Source organism: Cololabis saira, chromosome 18 (genome assembly GCF_033807715.1).
Source record: "Cololabis saira isolate AMF1-May2022 chromosome 18, fColSai1.1, whole genome shotgun sequence".
Classification (NCBI taxonomy): Eukaryota; Metazoa; Chordata; class Actinopteri; order Beloniformes; family Belonidae; genus Cololabis; species Cololabis saira.
The window spans coordinates 32584998-32598071 of NC_084604.1; the positions used below are offsets into that span (position 1 = coordinate 32584998).

The 13074-nt window shown below is 38.1% G+C and overlaps 1 protein-coding gene and 1 long non-coding RNA gene across 2 annotated transcripts in view; one reads left to right on the plus strand and one right to left on the minus strand.

Moving 5' to 3' along the window:
* Nucleotides 1–4457: 4457 nt before the first annotated feature.
* plcb1l (phospholipase C beta 1-like) overlaps nucleotides 4458–13074 on the minus strand; it is a 186982-nt gene continuing 178365 nt past the window's right edge. Inside the window, exon 33 of the mRNA XM_061746295.1 lies at nucleotides 4458–5232. Within this exon, the coding sequence (XP_061602279.1) occupies nucleotides 5008–5232 (225 nt within the window). The 3' untranslated portion in view covers nucleotides 4458–5007. The remainder of the gene's footprint in view (nucleotides 5233–13074) is intronic.
* The window catches only part of LOC133464381 (uncharacterized), a 35589-nt gene continuing 28878 nt past the window's right edge, over nucleotides 6364–13074 (plus strand). Inside the window, exons 1-2 of the long non-coding RNA XR_009784479.1 lie at nucleotides 6364–6561; nucleotides 6728–6832. This is a non-coding gene — a long non-coding RNA (uncharacterized LOC133464381). The remainder of the gene's footprint in view (nucleotides 6562–6727; nucleotides 6833–13074) is intronic.

The following is a 13074-nucleotide window of genomic DNA, read 5'->3' on the forward strand; positions in this document are numbered from 1 at the left end:
TCTGCCTCTTGTGGGAAAGGAATTTCCCACAAGTCATTATTGCACTTCTGAGAAAAAAATCAAAAATAGCAACAAAAAAAAAAAAAAAACTGGGTGACAAAGTTTAAAGAATTGTGGGTTCTCTTAATTCCCACTACCTCCTATTTCAAGCCTCAAGTGTTGTTGAGAAACAAGTCCAGGCAACCCCGATGACGTCTCTGGTTTTCGTCCAGAGATGCAGAGGACACCATGCAACTATTTTAACAGTTAAATCAGTCATGAACAGATGTTCCTCTCTAGACTAAAGCAAATCCCCTTCAACAGTCGGTGACCAGAGCAATGAACTTGTTTCCAAAACAACAGTGCAACAGAATACAAATGAAAGCATCACTTTTAGGGGGAAAAAAATGAATAAAAATCAGTGGAACTTTAAAAAAATAAAGAAAAAAATCCAATGAAAGACGAGAAAGGAAAACACCTCTCTAAAGGGGATATTTTTAGGTTTTAGGGCATGATCTAATTGTCTAGCATGGTCAGGGCAAATGTTAGAATTACACTTGGACTTTCATCCAGCTAAGATTAAGGTTAGATTTTATGTTGGCGTTACATTCCTGCATTTAGGATTAAGGTTGGATTAGGTTTACATTTGGATAGTTGAGGCAGAGAGGAGGGGTCTAGGATTAGATGTAGTGGCCAAAGACTGAAAGCACACAAGCCACATGTCTGTGAGTCTCTACACGTCCACCCAAGTGTGTGTGTGTGTGTGTGTGTGTGTGTGTGTGTGTGTGCCCAGTGTACCTGCCAAGTGGCACCCTGTGGTCCTTTCCTCTTCTGCTGCCTGGTGCGCTTCATTAAAGCCCAGTTACAGGACTCCTCCTCTTCATCACTGCAGCAGATGGACAGACACAGGGCGATAATATTCCAGGGAGTTCGAAGAGGGCGTCACTGTTTATATAACCCAGAGAATCTTATTAAAAAACCACACTCCTTCCGTTGTGAACTCTGGGTTAATTAGCTCACTTCCTAGTCGCCGGCATGCATGGAGGCCCCTCCGAACGCTCACGGTGGTTGTTATGGGCGACTAGGCCCGTCTTATCTCCTGTTGCCTGTTGGGATTCTGCTGAGGAGCTGTTACTGAAAAGTCTGGAAAACACACACACTTACACACACATGCACACTTACACACACAGGAGCAGCAGCAGAGACTGATAAACACAGTTGAAGATTCTCCCTCGTCAGTCCTCATACACAAGCTGCTCCGATACTCAGACCTGCTGCAACACGGAGGCCACCGACCAAAAATGAATTGCCGGACACCTCAGCTATAGTCCTTTCCAGGATATGATGATATTTGAATGTAAAATGCTCTCAGGCACCGCAGAACGCTAAACAGTGGATTGTATGTGATAAATATAGCCGCATACTTTGACGTAGTCGTAATAAACTGGGCAGTTGCAGTTTATCGTTTGGTATCAATGCAAATACACATCGCTCAGAGGTGTCTGCATGCATGTCTTTCAGGCGTCAAAGTCATGTGTATGGAGCCGAATCAAGGCCAAAAGTTTTGCTAATTTGAAAATAAAATTTGAACCTGAAAATTCTTTTTTACAGTTTAATTTAATTTAATTAAATATTTTTTTTTATTTATTTATTTTTTTAAAAGAAGTGAAACTGAAAAAAATATGTGAAACTGAAAAAAAAGATCTGAAACTGAAAAAAAGATTTGAAACTGAAATAAAAAGTTCTGAGACCGAAAAAAAAAAATTTAAACTGTAAAAAATAATTTTCAGGTTCAAATTTTATTTTCAAATTAGCAAAACCTTTGGCCTTGATTTGGCTCCATACATGTGGTGGTCAGTTATTGAAGCTTGAAGGTATTCCTCTTGGGTTATTTAAGAGATTTCATTTCTTTTTTTACCTTGAAAATAACAGTGGTGATAACAATAACAACAATAGTGGTCCCTGAGGTTCGCTGCGTGGCATGTTTTAGATGTTTCCCTGCTCCAGCATACACAATTCAAACGAATTGATTAATTTTTGCTTGTGATCTCCACAAGTCTGTTCATGAGTTGTTTCTTTGAATCAGGTGTGTTGGAGTAAAAATAATCTGAAACATGCAGGGCAATTGTACACACACCTACCTACATAGAGCTCAGATATGTCTGTCATGGATGCTGCTAAACGCTGTAACGCCACTGCCCACCACTTTATGAGCCACCTGCTTTCTTGAAGCACATTTACACTTTTGAATGATCATTTTTTCAGCACATTTCTTCAGTAGCTCTTTAACCGTGTTCTTTTAATCCAGCCCCAGAGGCCAACAGAGAATCTTAACTTCATCAGATAAAGTATGACACGACAATAACAACACCAACAAAATGCAAACTCAAGAACTGTTGGAAGGACTGAAAAGGGACAGTAAAGTTACTGCATGTATGCAATTATTAAATAAATCGCATACATAGACTAGGGCTGGGCGATATATTGAGATTTTCATATATATCGATATATTTTCAAACGCGATATGGTACGAGACAATATCGTTTATATCGATTTAAAATTTTTTTTTTTTTTTTTTTTACATTTTTTTTTAAATGATTTTGATATAGCTTATTTTGTGACAAATTGACTTGAATGTTTTATTTGTTATTTGCACAACTGTTAACCTCAGTGGAAAAGTCTGCCTGTTACTGTCTACATTGTGTATTTTAATTTAATTGTTATGCAGGAAAGGGATATTTGTTTTATTTTATCCAAGAAGCATTTTTATTCTATATATGCAGGGAATTTATTTTTATTTCATTTGTTTTATACATTTTGATATTGTGCAGACCTCTGTTAATAAAGGTACCTGTGTGACATTTGGCACGAGGCTTTGTATTAAAACTGACTGTTTTTTTAAGGGTTTGCCTCAGAAAAAGATGAAGCTAACAGAGATGCTACGCTATAATGCTTTGGGGGAAACCCCAATAATGGCACAGAAAAAATATCGATATATATCGAGTATCGCCATTTAGCTAGAAAATATCGAGATATGACTTTTGGTCCATATCGCCCAGCCCTAACATAGACCCATGATTTTAGGATGCAAAATAAAAAAGAAGGAAAACACAACATTAAACATACTGATGAAAAATCAAAAGACACACAACTCCATTCCGGCAAAGTACAATAATAACCACATTTATTTTAATTACAAGCAAGTTCCCTTTACACTATATTTTTTTTCTCAACTTCATATTTTATCTTCTGTGTCATACATACATTTACATTTCCAGAGTGCATACACTAAAACTGAGGAGAGGGACTTGTTAAATAAAACGGTTAAAGACATAAAAAGAAAATGAAAGAAAAAAAGAAAAGTCTCTCTTTATCTCATGAGACACTTGTCAAATACTGCTCGTCACAAGCATTACTCAGTAGTGGTACTGTACTAAAAAAAGTGCACACGGTCTATTCAATACCAGACAACTTCATGTAATATAACAGCTGCAGCTTAAACAGTGATGCATCTTGCACATTTTACATCAAACAAGGCAAACCCATTCAGAGACACAGGACTCTCACATCGACGCCATCGTTTTGAAACGTGGTTTTGAACCTGCATGCCTGGTGTTCCTTCACATTCACTAACATCTGATATCACGTGACGCACTCGTGAGCTGAATGGCACTGGGCGGCGAGGAAGTCCAAAGCACTTCCCTCCGTTACTGAATGGACACAGTTCACACGTCAAAGAGGAAGCGGTCCAGTCAACGCTGGTGTTCGGCACCTGTAAACTGGAAGGAATTATTCCCCCCACAGTTTCCTCCCTTGTAGTAAAACTTCCACTAGTGGGACCGGGAGGCCTTTTAGGGAAGTACATCCACCTTCCCCTGAGCGGTAAAGCACAGGGGGCGGCCACTTCAATAAACCGCAACAGGATCCTCTTCTGTTTGAACGTCCTGGTTCGTCTGTTTGACTTCAACGGGGGGGAAAGGTAGGTAAAGAAACGCAGTGGACGACCTGGACGTTCACGTGAGGCAGCTGTCAGCGGTTCCACAACACGGGGCGTGTTCACTTATTCCAGTGATGCTTTTATCAAGCCACGACAGCTCAAATATTTAGCAGGTTCAGTTCATGTACCAGAGAAAATAGATTTACATGGATAAACATCTCTGCTACAGAGCTACTGTAACAGTTACAGTTGTTCATATACATGCAGACACTGTACAATGCACGTTCCCTTCTCTCCCTCTCTGGACAGAGTCGCCCACAAACAATGCAAAGTGGTTAAAAATCTGCCAAAAACAAAACAACAATGACTGAACACTCTGCGCCATATTACTATCACAAAAGTGACTCTCAACAAATAATAGTTAAAATGATGCATTAAAAAAAATTATATATATATATATATATATATATATATATATATATATATATATATATATATATATATATATATATATATATATATATATATATATATATCAGCAGCAACACATAGGTTTAGTTCTGTGAGAACAAAATGAAGAACCAGGAAGCCACCAGTGCCCCTGGGTTAAAATAAAAGACACATATCTATCTGTAGCGAGCCGTCAGTGCAAACATGTAAAGATGGAGGCTTTAAAGGCTGAATATGAAGGAGTTCCTTTACAGTGCATGTTGACTTCACTGAAAATCGCCTCTCTAACCACATCAATGGGAAAATTTAATGATTAAAAGAAACTAATCTCTGTGCAATAGTTCAAGTAAGTCTTTTTCCTGCAAATAATTAGTGTCGTGTAACACATCCTGTGGCTGTACCGAAAGAGACGACAACATACAGGGACAGTACAAATACACACACAAAAAAATAAAATATATTTTACACGAAAAACAGTTCTCTGGACAAGATGCCACTCACCATTTCCAGCTCAGATTTGATCTAATCCTCCCGATGGTTACAAATTTGGACCAATGGTGGGGCAGTCACATCCTAGAATCATCCTAGGGTCAACCACATCCACCAAATAGTGTCCCCAGTGTGAAGTACAGGTTAAATCTCTAAAGAGCCGTGTCGTAGACTTGTTCCGACGAGCCCTCCTCCATGTCGTCCTCCGACTGAGACGCCTTGTGGTTGATCTTCTCCGATGTCGAGGACGCAACGAGGTTCCCGTGGATGCCGTCGTCGTTGAGCTTGGCCTTGCTGCTGTCCTGAACAAACTCTTGGATCTCCACGGGTAGCCGGCGGAACTTGTCCTGGTACTCCTGGTCCAGATCCCCCTGGAGCTGTGGAGGAAGAAAACATCGGCTTAGAATTTCCGTGTGAGTACAATAACTGGGTCGATATGGTCACAACAGCAGTTTTTTGTCCCTCCAGCACAGGGTGGGATGTTTAAATCCCAATGTTCCAGTCACATATACAGCATATTTATAAATATAGTATCATGACCAGCGTGCTTTATATATTTTGTATTGTACTATGTTTATTCCCTACATTACATACTGTTTAGAAATGTGGGGGAGTGCATATTTTACCCATACTAAACCGATCTTTATTCTTCAAAAAAGAGCGGTAAGGATTATCACAAAATCAAATTATAGAGAACCATCAAATGAATTATTTATTAAATTAAGGGCATTTAAATTCATGGATTTAGTGGAATACAAAATAGCATTGATAATGTACAAAATGTTCAACAGATGATTGTTACCTAGTAAAATTGTAAACATGTTTAAAATAAGGGTAAGTAGATATGAGCTTTGAGGGAAACATATGATTGAAAAACCAAAATCTAGGACTAAAATTAAAGATCAATGTATTACTGTAAGGGGTGTAAATATATGGAATGCACTTGATGAAAAATTGAAGATGTGCCAGTCGATTCATGCATTCAAACGTTTGTTTAAGTTTAATGTGTTTGAAAAATATGAGGGATCCAGTAGATGATACTATTACGGAATTATGTTTGGGATTGTGTAAACAATATGATTTTTTTGTATGATGTTTTGTATGTTGCGATCTGAATAAATTGATCATGTGAGAAGGGTAGGCGTAAATAAGCAATAGCTTCAGCCTATTCCTTTTCGGTTAGGTCTCTTTATTACGTGAACTAATGCTTTCTGTTGGTGTCTAAATTCTGAATGACCTGGCCGAAATAAATATATTTTCATTCATTCACTCTGTAAAGGACCGTATTGGGCCAATTTGTTTAGTTGATACATTTTTCTTTATGATAAACATGGGATTTGTTATGAGTATAATTTCAGTTGATTATTCTTTGGATGTGTCTTAAAATTGTAATTTCTTTTGTGTATATATTGTATTTAATATGATTTGTATGTAAATTGACCGGAAATCCGCCCACATTATTTAAAAGGTCCGGGGGGCGGCTCCAGCTGTTGATGATCAGCTGGCTTCTGACAGCCGGGTAAACCTTAAAACTTCCCTGGGCTTTCATACAGGATTGGGTCCCTTTTTGTCATCTGTGGCTCTGTGCCGGTCAGTCCATACCTTTTTGGTGTTGATGGTGATGAACAGACAATCACCTTTTCAGGGTCTGCTCTGTTTGTGCAAGAGGAAACCAGTTTGTTTCGCATTCCTTGGAGAGCAGCGAGGTACGATGTTTGTTTTTGTTTTCTGGTTGTTTCCTTTGACAATTCGATATAGTTGTGTATGTTTTTAACATTGTATTATTAAATTAAGAACTGTTTCATTTATGAGTTTTCTATACGCGCTGTGGAAACTAGTTTTATAAATTGTTTGTATCCTTTTCCTATATAGTTTTCACGGTGTCGTAAGGACTCTGTCGGCATGATTCTGGATGCGACTTCAATAAAACAAACCTTACGCATCAGTCGAGACTCTCTACCTTTCTTCAAATCCAAGGTCTGCTACACACTCATTCATTCATTCATTCATGATTAAAAACCGAATCGAGAAGCAATTCAAGAGATCCTGAAGATATTAGACAAAATACCTGGAATGTGTTCATATTATAATAATTAGACTATAAAAAAACGTATACAACCCCATCTCCAAAAAAGTTGGGTCATTGTGTAAAAACAGAATGCAAAAATCTAATGAAGCCATATCTTGTTCACATTGTAAATCAGGAAACAAATGAAAAGGCGAAAGTGAGAGATCTTACAATTTTGTGAAAAGTGTTAGCCGGTTTTGAATTTGATGGCAGCCAAAAGACTGGAGCACGAACGAGCACAGAAAAGACATATATGGAGGAAAATCTAGGAAATAATCCTATCTATCGGTGATACTATATCTTAGCAACATGACTGGTTATAAAGTCTCTCGGAAGGGCAGGGACAAACCAGTCTGTGAAAAACTGTGTCAACAAGTCATAAAACAACTTCAGAATAATGTTCTGCAAAATTGTGAAGATTTTTAAATATTCCATCATCTGCAGTACATAACAGCTGTTTTTCCCACTATTGATCAGGCTGAACCAAAGCTTAAAGACGCTAATCGCCCCCAGCCCCGAATTCGATGCAGAAAAATCATTCCCATTCCCATTATGGGCCTGATAGCCCCCGCTGCAGTGCCCTCCTGACCCTGTTGCATCATTGGTGGGATATCCGAGTGTGGGTTACCAATGAGGGAAAAAATCTTTTGGATGAATGAACTGAACTGATTCACTTACTGAAAACATCCATTCGCTTCACAAGTTCAGCTGAGCTCAGTTGTGAATGAGTCAGGGAACATTTTAGAAAAAAGAAAAAAAAGCGTAATACTTTCTCTGCAAACAAATGACTAATGAATCAGCACCTACATCTCCCCTGAGCTAATGGCTAAGGCTATTGGTCATACAAGATGATTACACTTACAAAGTCACAGACACACACCTTCTAGTCTCCCGTTCTTTTAACTGATTTTCTAAATTGACACAAAATGAATGATAACAATAATGACATATTGTCATTATTCTGGAGGAAATAAAGGAATTATTTAGTTTCTGTTGTGTTTATATTTTGATATAGTGAACTATTCATTATACATCATTTCTATGTCCTTAGTGTGATAAAGGAAAACTAAGTATACCATGTTAAAAGTTATATTATAAACACATTGATGTGATTTAAAGTAGCCTAGAGCCATGGATGATTTAGTAAAAGAGGCTCCAAAGAAGGTGTCCACATCTGCAGAGGAGCAAAGCAAGCCGACTAATGACTCCCTTGAAGATTTGTTTAGGCTCTTTTATGTTTAATGTTATTTGTTAAAGCCTAGATTTAAATTATTCAGCAATAACTCTAAATCTCTTGGTTATGTGCATTACTAAATGTTCATATTTATATTTTGTACTTTTGTAGTAATTTTTTATTTCCTAGTGGTCTGTCTAAATGACTTGGTAGTAACTGCCATCTCTTATGTAAATTTGCTTTTCTTGAGAAATTTGCACCCAAAACTAACCAGAGGAACTTTGACTATAACATTTATGGGTTCATATTCTCAGGAATCATAGGTTATTTTGGGAGATGTTGCATATAAATTAATGTTATACATAATTTGAATGTGATTACGGTTCTTTAGGTATCGCTTTACTGATGTGAAACATTCATGTTATCCAGTTATGCTTAAAATGTATAACTAAAGTCCCCCTTTTACCTCAATAAGCAAAAATTAAAACTGCTTAATGGGGTTTGTTCAATAGGATCCAGGGGGTGGGTGGGTAATGTCTGGGGTTATGATTTTATTTATATATTATATATATATATATCTTTGCCCTTAATTTATGTGTTAATTTTGCATTGTTATACTTAATAATAAGGGCATTACTTTTTTTGTTGTTTTGTATTTGCTTTTTGTTATTACATTTATCTATTCATTTGTTGTTGTTATGTATTGGTGTTTTTTTGTTAAAATATCATATACATGCACCATGTTGTTTTTTCAGAAAAAGGAAAAAAGAAATAAAAATTTGATCACAAAAAAAACAATAATGACATATCTATACAGCACTTTTCTAAACAATAAGTAAAGAAACCCACAGATTACATCCAAAAATAGTAAGCCTTCAATTTAAAGGGGACCTATTATGGCATCTAATACCTATTTTAAACAGGCGTTGAATGTCTTAAAAACAAGCTTTTGATTTTTTTTTGCTAAATAAATTAGAAATTCAGCCTCTGAGCCATGTCTTTATCTTACCATTCTCTAACCTCATTATCTATGCGGCATTCTGAGTGGGCGGGGCTATGATAATGAGGCTCTGTGCTGATTGGCTGCCTGAATGACACGTAGCAGGAGAGGGCACAAAGACAGAATACAGACATTTGTGTTGGTTGTTACAACCAACAACAGAGCAATTCGCATGTCTAGCTCGAACAGACGCCATCACGATACACTGCTACGAAAAAATGGCGGAAGCTATGGCCGGCAGAGTTAGTTGTGGGCGTGGTTTCACGCATCGCAGGCCAACCGATGTAAATCGCTCCCGTCGTCGTCAGAATCTGAACGGCTCGTAGATCCACATGACACTGGACGGCTCATCCGGGCGGCTGTACAGACACTGCAGAATTTGGTTGTTTTCCTCCTTCTCTGAGTTGGCAGGCTGAGGGGAGACCACTTTATATATGTTAAAGATAGAAAAAACGTGTTTTTCATAATAGTTCCCCTTTAAGGAAGGAAAGGGTCTCATCAGTGATCACTGCTCCGGGTTCAACAAGTCCAAAAGCAATGTTGAACTTTAGAGCAGTTAAAAAAGACCCTAAAATAACAAAAAAAAACACTGTCCAAGCATTCAATGTCAAAGCAACAGCAATGCTGGAAGCCAAGAACCATGAATCGCTCAGGAGTGTTTGATCTCAGAGTCCGACGAGTTCAGCGTTGATCAAGTACAGAACAAGTTAGTGAACAAATCTTTTTAATGAACTGATCCCAATGATATAGTACGATGAAAAGAACAGCCATGTCCATCAGACACAAGCGGCATGAAGGGACTGAGCGGGTAAACCCTGAGAGATGATGCAAAAGGTGACTGCAGTCAGACAGAAGCTGAATCGGCCGTGTCTGTGACAGATGCTAATGACAGTTGTAAGCAACACAAGCCTCTTCTAAACATCGTTAATAAGAGGAGCCATAAAATAAACAAGAGATACTGGCTGGATTAACTCTGTTGAGCACTGGAACTGACGAGTAACTGGTCTGGTTCGGCCTCAATATGAAAGCAGCTAATATTCGTCAAAAGATTCAGAGAATGTGAAGAAATCTCTGATGGTTGATATTTAAATCGGTCAGGTGGCACTGCTTTGAAAACAGGCATATTTCTGGAATCGAAATCATGGCATGAGCTCAGCGACACTTCCGAGTCTTAAAACACATTTATTAAAAAAGAGAAACCATTTGTGATCACGCCATGACTTCTCCCAAGCAGAATTCAAATTTGATTGAGGAAAACTGTCCTGTGGTCAGACAAATCTCCCATCCAGACATCTTTTCAGGGAACAAATACAAAACCCCAAACGGTAGCCATTACGACAGCATAGCTTTGTAGTCGTGGAGCGTGGGTGCAGAGCTGGCTTGCCTGTGGTTAGACCTTTTACCAAATGAAAACATTTGGTACATCATAAAACAACAATTGAACAAAGCCGACTCAGGACCAGCGAGCAGCATGGATCCTGTAGAAAATAAGAAAGGGACAACATTCCTCTCCTGAAACTCCAGCAACTGGTCTCCTTGGTTACCAGACTTTTAGCGACTGCTCTTATAAAAACAGGGATGCCATGGTGGTAAAATCCAAAGTGTCCAATTTTTTTTTTTGCTGCATTCAAATGAGATTTGCAAATGTTAAGGTTTTTTTTTTTTTTTTTTTGCAGATTCAGGGTTGCACTTTACGACGGAGTATTAGGGCCAAACTAAGAAAAAAAAAAGAAATTTATTAAAATAAAGTCATAATAATATGAGAATAAAGTCGTAAAATTACGAGAATAAAGTCATAATGTTGTGAGAATAAAGTCGTAATAGAATAAAGTCGTAATATTACGAGAATAAAGTCGTAATATTACGAGAATAAAGTCGTAATATTACAAGAATAATGTTGTAAAATTAAATATATTATAAATATATAAATATAACTTCACAAGATGCTTAATATTCAACATTTTAACACACTCTTCCTGTTAAGAGTTCTCATAAATTAACACTTTATTCTTGTAATATTACGACTTTATTCTCATAAATTACTACTTTCTTCTCGTAATGTTACGACTTTATTCTCATAATATTACGACTTTATTCTCGTAATATTACGACTTTATTCTCGTAATATTACGACTTTATTCTCGTAATATTACGACTTTATTCTCGTAATATTACGACTTTATTCTCGTAATATTACGACTTTATTCTCGCAATATTACGACTTTATTCTCGTAATATTACGACTTTATTCTCGTAATATTACGACTTTATTCTCGTAATATTACGACTTTATTCTCGTAATATTACGACTTTATTCTCATAATATTACGACTTTATTCTCATAATATTACGACTTTATTCTCATAATATTACGACTTTATTCTCATAATATTACGACTTTATTCTCATAATATTACGACTTTATTCTATTACGACTTTATTCTCGCAACATTATGACTTTATTCTCGTAATTTCCAATTTTTTTTTTTGTCTTAGTTTGGCCCTAATACTCCGTCGTAGCACTTTGATCAACAACCCCAAATGATTCTGCTTTTTTTTTTTTTTTTTTTTATCTTTCTAGACTTTTGACAGACGTGATGAACACTGGGGTCTTTGTCTAGGCCGGTGGGGGCGGGGCTGAAACGGCGACCTGTTTGCCTGGAAATCATGATAGCGTGAGGGTGAACTTCACTTTAACAATGTGGAACTTACAACCACAACAGTGATCTGAAAGAGCTGAGGGGGGGATTACGGTTCTGTCACGATTCTCTGCGGGTTTGTCAGGATGATAGACCTCATTAAAGCAGCTTTAAAGATGTCACGTTTTACAGCAACATTAACAGTCACTGCTGAAGCATCCAGGAACTCCGCCTCTCATACCCATCACCTGAAGATTTCAAGGCATCCTGCTTTTTTTCCTGAATATACAATAGAGTGAAAAGAGAGATTGTGAACAGAACATTAAGTGTTATAGAAAGTGACCTTCATCCGTGGCGTGCTTTACTGCCAGTAAAGTCCTCTAACGCAGACCAGGAATCCATTCTGCAGGCGTGTGTTATATATCCCCCACACACCCACCCACCCTCTCTAACAAATAGAAAGGAGAAGCTGTTTTCTCCGAGGCATAGGAGCCCCCAATGATTACAGATGACAAGATTGTATTCATTTCATTGTGAGCCAATAATTGCTGCAATGCTGATTTCTGTTTAACTACTCGGCCGGCTCCCAGGGGAGGGCAGTAATTAAAAGAAAAGCTGCTAAGATGAATGGTGTCAGAATCCCACAGCTCACGTCAGCATTATGAGCGATCGGATCTACCTGTTGAGCAGGGGTGGGTATTGCCAAGGACCTCACGATACAATACACATCACGATACCTGAGTCACGATACGATATGATATTGCGATATCCAAATTTTGCGATATATTGCGATATTGCGATATATAAAGTTTGCTGAAAACTAGGGGTGGGCGGTACACCGGTGTCATAGTCATCACCGGTGTGAAACTGCGCCACGACATGGATTTTGCAATACCGTCAATACCGTAATAAATCAATTATAAAATAATAAGCCTAAATAAGGAATTAAAAACGTCGGTGATATGCAAGGTTTGCTGCCGTGTTGTGACAGCAAGAGGTGGAAACACAAGCAACCTGTTTCATCACTTAAAAAACACGCACGCCCGTGAATATGAAGAGGCAACTCGGGCCAAAACGAGCGCAAGCGGGACCAGCAGCTGGTCCCGCTGGGACCGCTGCTCCGCTGGTGCTGCTGAGCAGCACCAGCGGAGCACGTCCCAAGACTAAACAGCTTTCACTGCAGGCATCGTTTATGCTGCTACACCTTACGACAAGAGTAGTAAGAAATGCAGGGCTTAAAGTATTCCGGCACCGTGCCGGATCTCCGGCGTACGGAGTTTTTTTTCTCGGCGTGCGAGTTTGAGTGCTTTAAAAAAAAAAAATAAAAAGGTTTGAGAG